Source organism: Sebastes umbrosus, chromosome 4 (genome assembly GCF_015220745.1).
Source record: "Sebastes umbrosus isolate fSebUmb1 chromosome 4, fSebUmb1.pri, whole genome shotgun sequence".
Classification (NCBI taxonomy): domain Eukaryota; kingdom Metazoa; phylum Chordata; class Actinopteri; order Perciformes; family Sebastidae; genus Sebastes; species Sebastes umbrosus.
The window spans coordinates 10,145,849-10,160,472 of NC_051272.1; the positions used below are offsets into that span (position 1 = coordinate 10,145,849).

Consider the following 14,624-nt stretch of genomic DNA (forward strand, 5'->3'; position numbering starts at 1 on the left):
ATTAAAAGAACAACAGAAATGAAACAAAACCAACATAAAATGAAAAAAAACACAATAAAAAAAATTTAAATTAATAAATAATAATAAAAAAGATCACTCGAGAGTATGACAATAATTTCACTTAAAAACTTTAAAGATATTGCATACATTCATCGTTTTCATTGCTTTTTTTGTTTTGTGAGGAAGAAATTGTTGACAGATATAATTCCATTTCTTTCATGAATACAAAGAAATTAGGCTTTTTTTGGTAAATTTACACTTGTGAATGTGGAACTTCGCGAGAATTAAAATTAAATTAATAAGAAAAAATGCATTACTGTCTTTGTCACTATAATCATAGCAACCAAATATAATATGTCTATAGTACAGTGCAAAATCTGAGTAAATGTTAACAAGAATAAAATTATTGACATTTTTCCACAATTAAAATTTTTCTTTGTCATATTTGTTGCACTCTATAAGAACATGCTTGACAGTGTCTGGTTTATTACAGTGTGTGTATAGTCCAGTTGGGTGCTTGCCTATTCTATGGAGTGTTTGGTTTAATCCTGTATGTCCTATTTTCAGACGAGTAATGACCTTCTCTTCCCTTGGGCTCCCCATCTCTGTATTCCAGCAGCTCCTACATGTTTCTGAATACTGTACAGATGTCTCGCTGTAAGTCCCAGTATTCTTGCCAGGTTTTGTGCATGTAGTCCTTAATGATAGTTTTAACTTCTGCTTTACTTAACTGTATTTGTATGTCAATTAAGTGTCGTTTTAATGATTGTTTGGCCAATATATCTACATTCTCATTTCCTTCCGACAATGATAAATAAAAATGAAAATGTAAACAAAGAACAGTTATTCATTTCCATTTTTAAAAATGCACAAGGAGCCACTGGAGAGGAGCTAAAGAGCTGCATGTGGCTCTGGAAATGCAGGTTGCTGACCCCTGGTCTAGAAGCAAAGAGACAAAACTCATGTTCAACACAGGGCCATTTTGGTAGAATGTGGCAATAAAATAGAAATTATTTTGTTTTACCTTTGTGCGGCACTTTGTAGGCGGACGTTTTTACTGGCGTCCAGGTAGTCGCTTTCAGTCCAAAATGGCGGAAGCGTCGCTCTGCTGCTGGGCGCTGATGTTGAGTTTCACTTCGTTCTGATATAGACGATCTCTGCTGACCTCTAACGGTCACAGTCAGACTGAGCCGCTCCTCCTCCTCCTCCGGTTCACCGTTAGTTCCCGGTCTCAAGCTCGGAAACAGGTACGTTTACAGCTCGAATTAGATGGAAAACACCCGGAGAAAATACTAAACATTGCTTCAAATAAACACCTGCCAAATTCTGCTTCATCTAGAGGCATTTTAATCGAGAACTAACGTCGTAGTGTGTCGACGCCGGTGAGCTAATGTAAGCTAACATTAGCTAGCTGACAGGCGCGGGTGCAAAACGTGCAAAAATCAGCTAGTTAGCTAACTAACTTGTGTTTTTTTGCAGTGTCTGTTGTTTTTTGCGACTTCAGTGGGGACTGACGAGCCTACACACACCATGCTGAAAATATCCATATTGAAGGTAAGATGATTTAAAGTAAAGTTTAACAGTTGATTGACTTTAATGTCTGTTAATTAACGTGGACGCTGCCAGGCGGCGCCCTGATGCACTTCAGACAAGGACTCTGGATGAAGAAGGATAAATACATGTGGTGTTAGTAGTGTCTTTTTTCACGTGTCTTGATTTTAACAGATTACAGTTTTTCTCAATCACTTTGGCTCATTTTTTTTTGTCTTCTCTAAACTGTAATCACAACTGTTTGACGAGACATCACAACTCTGTTGCATGTTTGCAAAAGGTAGTTATCACCCAACACACTTCATTCATGCTTCAAAACCAGTTATTGTGTCAGTAAACTGGCCACTAAAATGACAACTTGTTTGAGACGTACTGGTCAAAATGTTCAGGTGTTTTTTCACTATGACCAGGGAATGAAATTAGCACCTGCCACCTGCCAAATACAGGGTAAATGATAGCCAGGTGAAAATGTCAGATCACCTGCCACCATGGCAGGCAGGTTTTCCTTATATTAAGAAACATTATTTTTAAAAAGCAAATCTAAAGCCTAAATTAAATATATGGTAACACTGTATTTTCCAGGAAAAGAATACAAAGTTAATTGTTTTGTTTTATTTCCATGTCTACTGGTAAATAGATAATAATTAGCAAATAACTTCTTTGAAATGTCTTAATAAACTCCCTGAATCATGACATTAGCTACCAGGTTACATCTGTGTAGACAATAAGTCACACAATGGTGAGATTTGTGTCTGATCAGAAGTGTCTTCTATTAGTTTTGGTTTTCCACCTCCGATGAAGAGCAGCGCACAGCCGCTTCTCAAGCCTAAGGGCACTATTTTAACCATTATATACTATTTTAGCATATAATTATTAAATTATGTTATATAATAAAGTATTTTTTGATAAATTGAGGTAAATATTGGTGTAATTTGGCAGTAATTCCAAAGAAATTTCAAATGGGTAACTTACTAATTATCACCTAATTACCATAAAATTTGCGGACCTGTAAAATGTGTGTCACCAAATATAGTCATGGATTAAGGTTACATTATATATTCCATAATTCTATGGTCTGGTACCGCTGACTCAGTGTTTACAATTTTAAAGCGTTCTACCTAGATTTCAGAAGTGGCAGACAAAAAACATGAGTGGCCGGTAGAAATGTTCAGTGACCTTCCCGAGTGACAGGAGAGGAAAAAGGTTAATTTCAGACCCTGACTATGACAGTCAACCCTGGAAATGTTTATTATATGCAAATCTCTGTTTTGTTTTTCTTTTTAATGACACTGTCTGCTTACTGTGATATACCAGAATGTACCGATTTCAATTGTAGGTAAAAGCTTACTGCGAAAAGTCAATACGGTAGGAGCTACACAGAAAAGGGATATGCACATGTGTATGTATAAAGCACATTTATTTGATTAGCAATGTGTTACATGCACTGTAAACAGAAAATCCACTTTTGATCTTTCATGTAAAAGTCATATACAATGAATATAAATGTTTCTACAAAATTACATCTATGCCAAAAAAAACAACCCTGCAACAACGAAAAAAAACCTGCAGTAGTTCAGTTAAAAAAACACAAATTGTACCTCGTCATAAATATTTATGGGATATACATGCATGTCTGACAGATTTTGATAATTGAATTGATCATTTTGCATTTTATGGCTCAATCGATGAAAGAATGTTGAAAAGTTGTGAAGAGGACGACAGTTTCACTGAAAATCTACTAATCAGTTTTGATCAGCACGACATGTACAAGTGGGTATTTTACCAAATCTTTTGCACAGATATGCCAAAACACGTACAATTTGCTTGAATGAACGAGAAATTCTAATTTGTTGTGAACAATAAACTAATTGTTCAGAGATACGAGCTTGTTGTTATGAAAATATAATTCTCATTTGAGAATTAAGCCAAAGCGAATGAAAAACTGTATTTAGTTGTTTAATAAAACAAGAACTTGAAAGTTGCAGTAGCTTGCTTGTATACTTCCCAGTGGTGGAAAGTAACCAACGTTAAGTAAATTTGCATAAGTACAGTATTGAGGTATTTGTACTTTACTTGTACATTTTATGCTACTTTATACTTCTATTGTTACTCCACTAAAGTTTCATTTCAGAAGTAAACTTTGCACTGTTTACTCCACTGCATTTATTTGTTAGTTACGTTTTATATAAAAAACACATGCTCTTATGATATGCTGCAGGACTAATCTACCTATGTAATATATTAAAATGCTCTTACATGTATTTGTTAGTGATAAAAAACAGAATAATATAATAATCAGAAATTTAGTTTTTAGATTTAAATAATGCAGTGGTTTCATTTTCATCAGTATTCTAGTCCGTTTTTAAAGATTTGTCTGCCATATTAATCTCTGTTGATGCTCTACTTGTTGTATTAGTAATATTACAGCCAGTGTTAGTAGTTGCAGGCTGGATATTAAAGTGTCTTAATCTAATTTATTAAAGTTATGTCTCCATGTCTCTAACATAGTCAATGAGCTGGTGGGCCATTTTCATTAATTACTATAAAAGAACAAAACAATGATTATAGGACTGGAAATTATGTGAACAGAGAGTGTATATGTGTAATATTATTGGACCCAGTTGTGGTGCCTCCTTTGAAACATTTCTTTCTGTTCTCTGCAGGTTGAGAGCCCGTCCTGCCTCTGGGGTCGGGTTGTTCGGGGTCACGGCGGTGATGCAGAGACCACAGACCAGTACGACAGACTGCTGGCTCAGATGAACCTCTTCTACCACGACGTCACTCAGGACCTGCGCAAGCTGAAGCCCACATCGTTAGAGGAGGGACAGGTAATGCAACACCTGCACTCTGTTCTTCACTCTTATTTTTACACACCTGATTCAGATGTGGGCTGTGATCTTGTGAAACTTTAATTGGGCTTGGGGTGGATTGGATGGCTGTATTTTGAGTATTTCATACTACATACTACTGAGGAACGCAGTATGCAGTATACAGTACATACTGCATACTGCGTTCCTCAGTAGTATGTAGTATGAAACAGTTAAAGCGATGTATTTTGCAGTGTGCTAGGCCAGGCGTTAGTCTTTAAACCAGCTCTTAAAGCATACCACTATTGCAATATTAACGGAAAATACAACTTTGATTTTTTTTTTTTATGTTTGTGACCAATGTTTGTGTACTTTATAAGATACTGCAGGTTTAGCTCCACCAGCCCTTAAAAAAATTATTCTATCATTTCATGGTGAAGTAAGACAAACAGAATCATCAACGAGGGGAGATGGGAAATCTAACCATATAACTGTTTTTTGAGTTACAGCAACTAAACAGTGGACTGATCTCCCTACAGATATTAGAGTAATGTTAAAAAGGGTCATGTTTTCTCAGCAGGTATCTCTCTGCCCCGTCAGAGGCAGTTCTTTCCCTCTCCATTTCCCTTGCCACTTCCTGCTGTTCTGTAGCCAGTTTGTGAGTGTCGCTGGCCGGCTGGCGAGCGAGCTACGCCTGTGTGTTGTGATATTTAAACAGGGAAATAAAAGCCTCTTGTCTACAGACCGATCTCTAGAGAGCTCCAGCCAGCTCATAGCAGTCTGTGAGCGTGACCGCCCGGCTGGCGAGGTAGCGACCCCGGCAGAGCTTCTCAACTCCGAAAACGTTGGAGCAAATGTTCGATTTGCCATCTAATATTGGAAAACTGTCAATATTCAAAATCTACACAGTTGATTTCTTGCCTCAAAAATATTCAGAAGTGAATTTAGTGATGAATTAGCTACAAAAAAATGTAGAAAAACAAGCCTTTTTTGGCTGCTGCTGTTGTTGTGACCGTAGCCTGTACCGTTCCAGTGTTTTTCATTGTTGGGATACAGTAGGCGAGATAGACTGGTCCGATGCATACTGGAGATTTTCTCCGAATCAGTACGACATCCGGGTATTTTTGGCATACTGGAGATTTTGCTTTTGTTTGAATACTACTAGATTTTGGCCAAATCAGTAGGTACTACTAGTATAGTATGAGTTTTAGAATACAGCCGATGTGTGTTTCTGTATTTCTTCTCAGGTGTGTGTGGTGTACTGGTCAGTGATGAAGTCGTGGTGTCGGGCTGTGGTGGAGTCGATCATTATGGACTCGGTGTCCTGTCAGGCTCGCTGCCTCCTGGTCGACCACGGAGAACGACTCGTCGTCCCCTCAGACCAGTAAGACCAGAGCTGTACCAGTCCTCCTCAACACTGGACCACAGCCATTTAACCTTATTGGTCTCCAAATAAAGTTTTTTTTTTATTGCATTTATCAAAAACATAAATTGTTAGAGCATAAAATGAAGACACTTTAGTTCTGAAGGCAATAAAACCATGATCTTGTGAAAGAGATTGTGGACCTAAGAGATGTTTGTGTGTCTGTGCTGTTTTTATTTTTTACTTTTTTGTTTGACTAGGATCCGAATCGCTATGCAGACCTTCCTCCAACTGCCTTTCTGGGTGAGGAGGTTCCACCTGGCGGGAATCAAACCAACAACCCTGCGAGTGTCTGTCTATGAGGAGAAGACAGGGCTCATGTAAGACAAGCTCACTGCTTACGACTGAACTGTTGACGGATTTATGTCACAGTCCTCAGAAATGTCTTTTTTCTCTTTAACCCACTGTATCTCTGTGCTGTGAAGTTTGCAGATATTTGTGCTGTGAAATTTAAATCCACTCTCAGCTTGATGCTGTATTCTTTTCCTCTGCAGTCCGTCCACTCAGTGGGACAGCTCTTCTACTCTCTACCTGCACAACCTGCTGCAAGGTGAGCAACACAGCAGATAGATGAACGACTATGTGTTTTTTTTTCTGTGGATTTTACATCTTAGAAGCAACATTTGATGAAATGCCAGGCAGTGAGACTGATGTTAACACGCATTTCCACTCATGAGGAGTCATTTTTTGCTTCCTTCCATCAGCATCGACTCGGACCGAGGCCGTGTTGCTTGAATCCGAGTCGGACTCCACTTCCATTGAGCTCTACCTGACTGTAGGGAACATCAAGGTGAACTTTGAATCTAACATGCTAACATTAATTCAGAAAAAGAGCTTCAAACATTTAGTTTTGACACAGAGATCAATACAGACAGTGCTTGAAGTGGAAAAAAATAAGTGCCAGTGCTCCTCTTATTCACATGTTGGTGTGTGTATCAGCATCTCTTGTGACTTATTCCTATTTATTCATTATTCCTTTTTACTTAAAACTATGTAATATTACATAATTGTGGACCATTATTATTATTAGTTAAATTAATATTTTATTATTTATCTCAGTCTTCATTTGAACATTTAATTCTTCTTGAAATATTTGCCTTAAAAGAATAGATTCAGAAAACTTTTAAATAATATTTCAATGATTATATTTGCTCACAAATAAAAAAAATTATGACAAATAGTTCACTAATTATTTTACAAGAAGGACGTGAACATTGTGTTGATAAATTACAGCACCATGGTTCTCACCCCCCTTCTCCCGTGCCGTTCGTCGGCTCGTCCAGATTCTCTTCACATAGTTTTTTTGTTCATACGTATTGTTACACATAAAGAACAAAGAATCATCAGGATTTTTTATGATTTTTCAGATCTGTGTGAACGACGATCTGGTGGCCAAGAAGTTTGCGTATTACAGCAGAGAGTCCGCTGACAGCGGCGGGCTGAACGAGGTGGACCAGTATCCCGTCATGTTGTCCTCCAGCATCTTAACCCAAACTGTCTGCACAAGCTCAAACAAGCCAACAGCACAAACAACCCAACCACCTGCTGGTAAACACACACACACACACACACACACACACACCGATATGACTTCCTGTTCAGGGCTGCAGCGTGACAGACCGCTGTAGTTTACACTACGCTGGCTGTCTGTGTATGTAGACCCGTCCACATGTTCAGGTCATTAATTGCGATCATACATTTTGGGCTACATGCAGACCCTTACAGACATCATAACTGTAATGATTTTGAGTTTCAAAGTTCACTGTTGGCCTTGGAAACAGCAGTCGACAAAAAATTCTCACCTCAAGGTCCATTTGATAGTGTTTCTGGAGCTTTCGCTCATATCATATGATGTTTATCCACGGTTGGCGCAGTGTTTCCCACACACAGACTTTACTTGAGCCTGCTATGGTTGTTCTTGACTAAAGAAATTCTTAGTCAACTAACACTCATATGATTTCAGCTTGGATTCATGTCAGTTCTATCTGTCAGTTTCATGTGATGAAGTCTGAACCGATGCTTGTTTTCAGCTGTTTCTTCAAGCTTTGACTCTGCGGCCGGAGCAGGCGATTGGCTGACGACTGATTGGCTGACGGCTCCCTCTCCGCCTCAGGTCAGCAGCTCTGCTCACCGTGTTACCGTCAGTTCTCCAGGACATATCCACACATCCTCACCTCTGACCTCTCTGCTGCTTTAGAGCCAACAACATGAGCTGAAGACCTCTGAGGAAGGCAGGAGGTCAAAGGTTGCAGACGAACAACTGTCTCCGGGCAGCCAGTCAAAGGATGGCTCAGACGTTGCTGCTGCTGCAGAGAGGTGAGCACACATTTGGATCAGTTCAGCAGTTTACTGTTGAACAGAGGAAATACAGATGAGTTATGTCATAGTTAGGACTGTCAAAGTTAACACGTTAACGCAAATTTGTTTTAACGCCACCAATTTCATTAACGCAACTTGCAGTTTTTAGGTTGTTGCGGGCTGAAAAAAGCTGAAGTGAAGATACTGGTGTCATATGAAAATAGAAAAAAACCTAATGAATCAATTGGTACCAACCAGTGTCATACTAGCTTGTCAAGAAGGAGGCTAAATAACGCTCCAAACTTACGCTGAATTTTGGGGAGGAAAAACTGGCATGGTCATTTTCAAAGGGGTCCCTTGACCTCTGACCTCAAGATATGTGAATGAAAATGGGTTCTATGGGTACCCACGAGTCTCCCCTTTACAGACATGCCCACTTTATGATAATCACATGCAGTTTGGGGCAAGTCATAGTCAAGTCAGCACACTGACAGCTGTTGTTGCCTGTTGGACTGCAGTTTGCCATGTTATAATTTGAGTATAAAATAAAAGTGTGATTAATTTGCGATTAATCGCGATTAACTATGAACAATCATGAGATTAATCGCGATTAAATATTTTTTATCGATTGACAGCCCTAGTCATAGTATACTGTATTTATTTTTCTTTAATGTAAATCTAAGATAACTGACCTACTCTCATGTTCAGTGACTCGTCGGAGGACACAGACTCGTCTCTGGCTGCAGCTCTGACCAAAAATCTCAGTCTATTCAGGTGAGAATTGACCTCAATCCCGTACAGTACCTCTCATGTGATTGGCTGAGCATGTTTCATGTCTATTATAATATGACTGGTTGATAATGATGACGTAACACTTCCCGTACCCAACAGGTTCTTGAAGTTTCTGAATCCTGGCAGCAGCTACCAGCAGGCGGCTCCCAGTGTGAGTACATGCACAACACAGGAAGTGTTTCTCAAAGCTAAATGGCAGAGCTTTTACGAGTTGTAGCTCTGGCACAGTTTTCCGCGCATTCTCTACGACATCTTCTTTGGACGTCCTCACAAGGCTGTAATTTATATCCAAACTCTGGAGGCCTATTGTTTTGTTGTGATCTCTTTTTTACTGTTTCACCTGAACAATTTCGTTTGCAATTCCACAAAGATGATTTTAGATTCATAAGCTTGTTTTTTTTTCTTTTTTTTTCAGGTCAGTCAGCATGAAGAGCTGAAAGACTGTCGACTTGAAGAGACGACTGCAGCATCCAGTACCTGCACCGGACAGGAAGTGTACGCAGCCAGCACACCTTCAGCAATTCAGTTAATTGACTAAAGGCCCATTTGGACAGGATTAAAGTTACAGGGGGAGGTTGGGAATGAGATATTCACTGTGCTCCTCTGAAAGTTAACACGTTGTTCCGGACGGCATTTTAACCATCAGTAAATGAGAGGATACGGTCTGTAAAAGACACAGACAGTCAGCAGGACAAAGCCAAAAGTCTCCAATCAGCTCTGGATGGCATTTAAATTACAGGAGAACCAGCGAGTTTAGAGTAAAGTTTGAATCACTCCACCTCCCCTAGAGAAATAAATCCAGTCCAAATGGAGCTTAAATCTTTAATTGATTAGATCAGAACTGTCACCTTTTTCATCCCACCTGTGTTAGCAGAGCTATACTCTACTCTATGTACCAAAACTACTGCTTTAGTGATTGTATTTTGTCACACAGATTAATCCCTTTAAACAACAATGAGCCTGTAACACCGCACAAGCAAGCATTGCTCAGTATGAGGTGAGACTGACTGATGCCTTCTCACTTCAAATGTTAATATGAGTTAATTGAGCTGATTGTTTTTTTTTATGATAAGTGGAGATCAGTAATTAGTAACTGCATTTTTTGGCTTGATTTGTATTTTATTAGCGGAATAAGTGGAGCTGAAGGTCTTTGTGAGAGCAGTCAGGTTGAAGATCTGGCAGATGAAGAAACAAGGTACAGTAACATGTTCCTCTTTCCCAACATTAAACCTATATCTGTTACAGCAAGACTACATTACAGGTGTAAATGTAATCCAGCTAAATTAGATTAAGATTCTGATACCAGTTTTGAAAGTTGATTTTGTGTGTCTGGAGATGATCATCTCTTTTTTATTTCAGCAGTTCGAGTAGATCAGTGAAGTCGGGACCAGCAGAGAAGACGTGGAGGAATAAAGAGGACTGGGCCTGTTCACGGTGAGAAGCAGCTCACAGAGGAAGAATTCACAAACAAACAAATATGCTGAGTGATGAGTGAATGTTACATCAGCAAAGATCAAACAGGACAGGAAGTGCTGGTCTCTGACAGAGTGCACTAACTGATTAATCTGGTCTCGCCTGAAAGTTAATAGTTGAGTTATTCCAGATAAAATCCTAATTGAAAAAGTGGTAGGATTGCTGTTGATGTTTTTTTTCAATACTACTGCTGCCCAAGGTTGTTGAATTCTGACTGTTGTGTGTGATGCAGCCTTTTGGAGTGGTTGAACCCGGAGCCTCTGAACCCCGATCCAGGCGCTGCAGACGACGCGGTATGTTTTCTCAGCTCCTTCTAAACTTAAACAACAAAATGTTTTTCATTTAGCTGCTGCTCAGAGCTGTGGTTTACTCCTGAAGGTTGTTGTGGGCTGCTTCACTGAATCCATCAATCTGAAGAAGGAGATCGTTCTCTATCTGCTATGTTGGCTGCCTGTAAATACACGTCAGTCTAGTTAGTAGAAAAACATTTAATAAGATTAAATAGGTTCATGGCGAAGTGGTGAGTGAAGATACTGGTATCATGTGAAACTATAAAACCTAAGGAATCCATTGATACCAACCATGTTATAGTAGCTTGTCGGGAAGGAGGTTAAATAATGCTCCAAACTTACGCTAAATTTTGGCGAGGAAAAACTGTCATGACCATTTTCAAAGGGGTTCCTTGACCTCTGACCTCAAAATATGTGGATGAAAATGGGTTCTATGGGTACCCACGAGTCTCCCCTTTACAGACATTCAGCTTCAGTTTGGGGGCATTACTTTACCAGGTATTGACAATACCCTTGAGGTGGACGGCTTCAACCACAAGTGCTTTCCCCGTGAGCATTCGTTTTTCATTCAGAGAAAATTACTTTCTTTTTCCCGTCATGATATAAATGTGCACGCAGCATCAGCCTCCAGTATCCAGCTGGAAAGCAGACGGTCCGCGAGGCAAAGTATCAAGGGAGTAAAGTAAAAAACAAAACACAAATTCGTTAGTCTAACATAGTTTAAAAATGTTTTTCCATATGTTGTCATGTATGAAAAGACCCCAAATGAACAGTGTAAGTGGACTACTTGAAGTGAATTATTTAAACAGCGTTTGTATAGGTATGATTCTGTCCCAAGCTTTTTGATCACTATAAGCATTTGATCACTGTAACCGTGATCACTATAAGAGGTTTCCACTACAAACCCTATTGCCCACTCCCATATTGATAAGAGTATTAAATACTTGACAAATCTCCCTTTAAGGTACATTTTGAACAGATAAAAAAATGTGTGATAAATTTGCTCAACTATATGGAAACCCTAAAAAATTGTCCTAAACTCTAGTTGATGTGCTGGTCATTTAACGCAACAGCTTCAGCTCAAGGGCGGCGGTCGCTCTGCTTCATCTGAGCTGCAAAATCTGCTGCTGATGAAACATCAGAACGCACCGCAGCAGGTGAACATCGGTCTGTATGATGTTCCCGCCATATTTACTGTCCCATGTGTCTTTGTTTCTCCTCTTGACTGTTTTCAGGCTGTTCCCACTGATCCCAGGAGGAGTGGGATTCTGGTGCACTCAGCTCTCCCAGTGGAGCCCTGCACCAGTGTGGATGACGCCCCCATCACGGATAATCTCCGCTTGGTAAACAAGAATGTGCACTGACCTTTGTTTGAGGCTATTTTTATGTAAAAATGAGAGAAAAAAACAATAAGAGAGAAACAGATTTTAGGGGACTGAGAGACCTGGAACAACATTGTCTTATTGACCTTTACTTACAGGTTTAATTAAAAATAACTTGTTGTGAAAATTGTTTCACTGTTAATAACAGGGTTTCATTTTTAGAAATAGCTTCTTCCTATCTCTGGAAAATTATGAAAAAATACAAAACTTAATGTTAATGTGTTCTGAAAACACCCCAAATAAAGTTTGTTGTTTTGTTGTTGAAAAAAGAGACTGTGGCTATTATTTTGTTGTGGATAATTTGATGTTTATTCACACTAAAAACCAAAGCGTCATGTTTAAACTCCACCTGAGTTTCACACAGCGACCGGTCTGTCTCCAGGTGTTGCGGAAGAAGCAGTACAGCATTCTGTCTCCAGCTGACCGTTACAGCTGGCCAGCTGTGGCTCGAGGGTGCAACACCCTCATCGTCTCCCCCAACGCAGACCAGCCGCTCAGCTACTTCGCCCCGCTCCTCACCCACATCCTGCTCAACTCCATCTACACCTCCCCCACCTCCAGCGCAGGGGTGAGTTCATCATTAATACAGAAATTGGATCAAAGTGGTTTATTTTATTCCAATGAATCTAATATTAACCCCCTGATACCCACAATGGACCTGTTTTTGTCTTTTTTAGGGGGGCACAGGGGGAGATAACAGCTCAACAGTAGATGTCACATAGAAGTGGTGCACATCATCTGAAAGCTGGGAACCTGAAGATTAATTTGAGATGCTGCTCAACACTGTGTGTCAAGTTGTTCTAGTCATTAATAAGAAATAAACATGATGAATTAATTAATTAATCTATTAAAATGAATTGTAAAAGCGTATAATGGCTTAGAACATTATGATAGAAGTATATGATGGTCATCCCCATGCTCTATTATGTCTCATAGGTTGTTGCAGCAATTTTTGGGTCGATACCATTTATCACACAGATTTGGTGTTAAATTTAACCACATTTTTTACCACTGGAGAATTGATAAAAATGATCAATACTCCCTCCAAAATACCACATTAAGACACCAAGACCTTGAGGAACACCATAGAAAAAGCCATGCTGTGGCTGGTGACATTTGGAGAATTGCATTTTTCGGCGATTGGATGGCGAGCACTTCTGTTGTGTAAACTGCTCAGAAACCCCCTTATTGTCAATCTAACTAGGAAAGCCATCCATCCTCTGAATGCTCTAGGTCTCTAGTTTGTGGCTGTAAAGTTTCATGAGGCTGTGATTATCCTAGAGGTCACCACAGGTGACAAAACATGGTCTCACTACAATGAACTGGCTACAATGGGGACTAACATCATCAGACATGAAGACTCATTGGATCCACAAGAGTCTCAGCTTTACAGTGATACCCAATTTATGTAATTCAAGACTGTTTAGGGACCCCAGTATGCAGAAATATTCAAATACACGATTTTAGAAGAGGCGAAAATAACACATTTATACTGCATGTGATTATCATAAAGTGGGCATGTCTGTAAAGGGGAGACTCGTGGGTACCCAGAGAACCCATTTTCATCACATATCTTGAGGTCAGAGGTCATGGGACACCTTTAAAAATGGCCATGCCAGTTTTTCCTCGCCAAAATTTAGCATACGTTTGGAGCGTTATTTAGCGTCCTTCTTGACAAGTTAGCATGACATGGTTGGTACCAATGGATTCCTTAGGTTTTGTAGTTTCATATGATATTCACTGTAGTTCTAAAACTGAACCTGCTACTACCTCTGAAAGACAGTAAAGTCAATCGCGATCCCCCGCTATCCTGCGGGTTTAACAGCACTGCATTAAAATACTCTATTTTCATTTTGTACCACACATCCCTTTATATAGCGCCATCAATTGATTGACGGTGCCGTCAGTCATTATTGTAAGACTTGTTGTTTTCAGACAATGGTGCTCTAATTTTTGGATCTGCACTTTCTGTGTTGATGTCCAGCCCATAGTGGTGCTGCTGTGTCCAGGCTGGGAGAAGGTCCAGGCGGTGTATGACCTGCTGGAGGAAATGAAGGTCACCCCAGTCCTCCACCCGGTCATCGTGCTGCTGGGCGACAGCAAAGACGAAGCCAAGGCTGTCAGGATCCCCAAAAACTGTGAGCAAAGCACAATCTGCTAGTGGTCAGCTGATGACTCCACACCTGTGAGGTTGTTATAGAAAATCCCCAAAATGGTTGAGATTATCCCAAACTAAGGTAGTCAAATCATTCCCTAGATTTTCTATTTTTATTTTGACCAGGCCTGCTGTTAGTGACCACCCCCTTCAGTCTGGTCCGTCTGCTGTCCTGCCATTGCTTCCTGTTCCTGCGTCTGTACCACCTCGTGCTGGACGAGGCCGACCAGCTCTTTACTCTGGCTCCAGATCAGGTGACCGTCTGCTCGTCATTCACACTCAACAGCTTCTGAGCTACAGTAGCTGCTAACAGGCAGTTAAGGTTTAGTTTAGAAAGATTAAAGGGATAGTTCTGATGTTTTGAAGAGGGGTTGCATGAGGTACTTCTCCATAGTCAGCGTATTACTTACAGTAGATGGAGTTTGGAGAAACAGACTGGAGTTCCCGCACAAG

The 14,624-nt window shown here is 40.0% G+C and overlaps 1 protein-coding gene across 7 annotated transcripts in view; it reads left to right on the forward strand.

Annotated features, from left to right (window-relative positions):
* tdrd12 (tudor domain containing 12) overlaps positions 1-14,624 on the forward strand; it is a 36,783-nt gene that overhangs the window by 8,373 nt on the left and 13,786 nt on the right. The window contains exons 2-22 of one of the 7 annotated variants that reach the window (XM_037766518.1): positions 1,194-1,247; positions 1,480-1,554; positions 4,215-4,379; positions 5,606-5,742; positions 5,982-6,101; positions 6,276-6,331; positions 6,486-6,571; positions 7,149-7,329; positions 7,812-7,894; positions 7,979-8,097; positions 8,788-8,853; positions 8,971-9,022; positions 9,287-9,396; positions 9,806-9,868; positions 9,998-10,066; positions 10,231-10,305; positions 10,577-10,637; positions 11,870-11,977; positions 12,399-12,584; positions 14,001-14,154; positions 14,298-14,425. In XM_037766518.1, the coding sequence (XP_037622446.1) occupies positions 1,531-1,554; positions 4,215-4,379; positions 5,606-5,742; positions 5,982-6,101; positions 6,276-6,331; positions 6,486-6,571; positions 7,149-7,329; positions 7,812-7,894; positions 7,979-8,097; positions 8,788-8,853; positions 8,971-9,022; positions 9,287-9,396; positions 9,806-9,868; positions 9,998-10,066; positions 10,231-10,305; positions 10,577-10,637; positions 11,870-11,977; positions 12,399-12,584; positions 14,001-14,154; positions 14,298-14,425 (2,043 nt within the window). In that variant the 5' untranslated portion in view covers positions 1,194-1,247; positions 1,480-1,530. The other 6 variants (XM_037766520.1, XM_037766521.1, XM_037766523.1 and 3 more) reach the window with 6 other exon arrangements.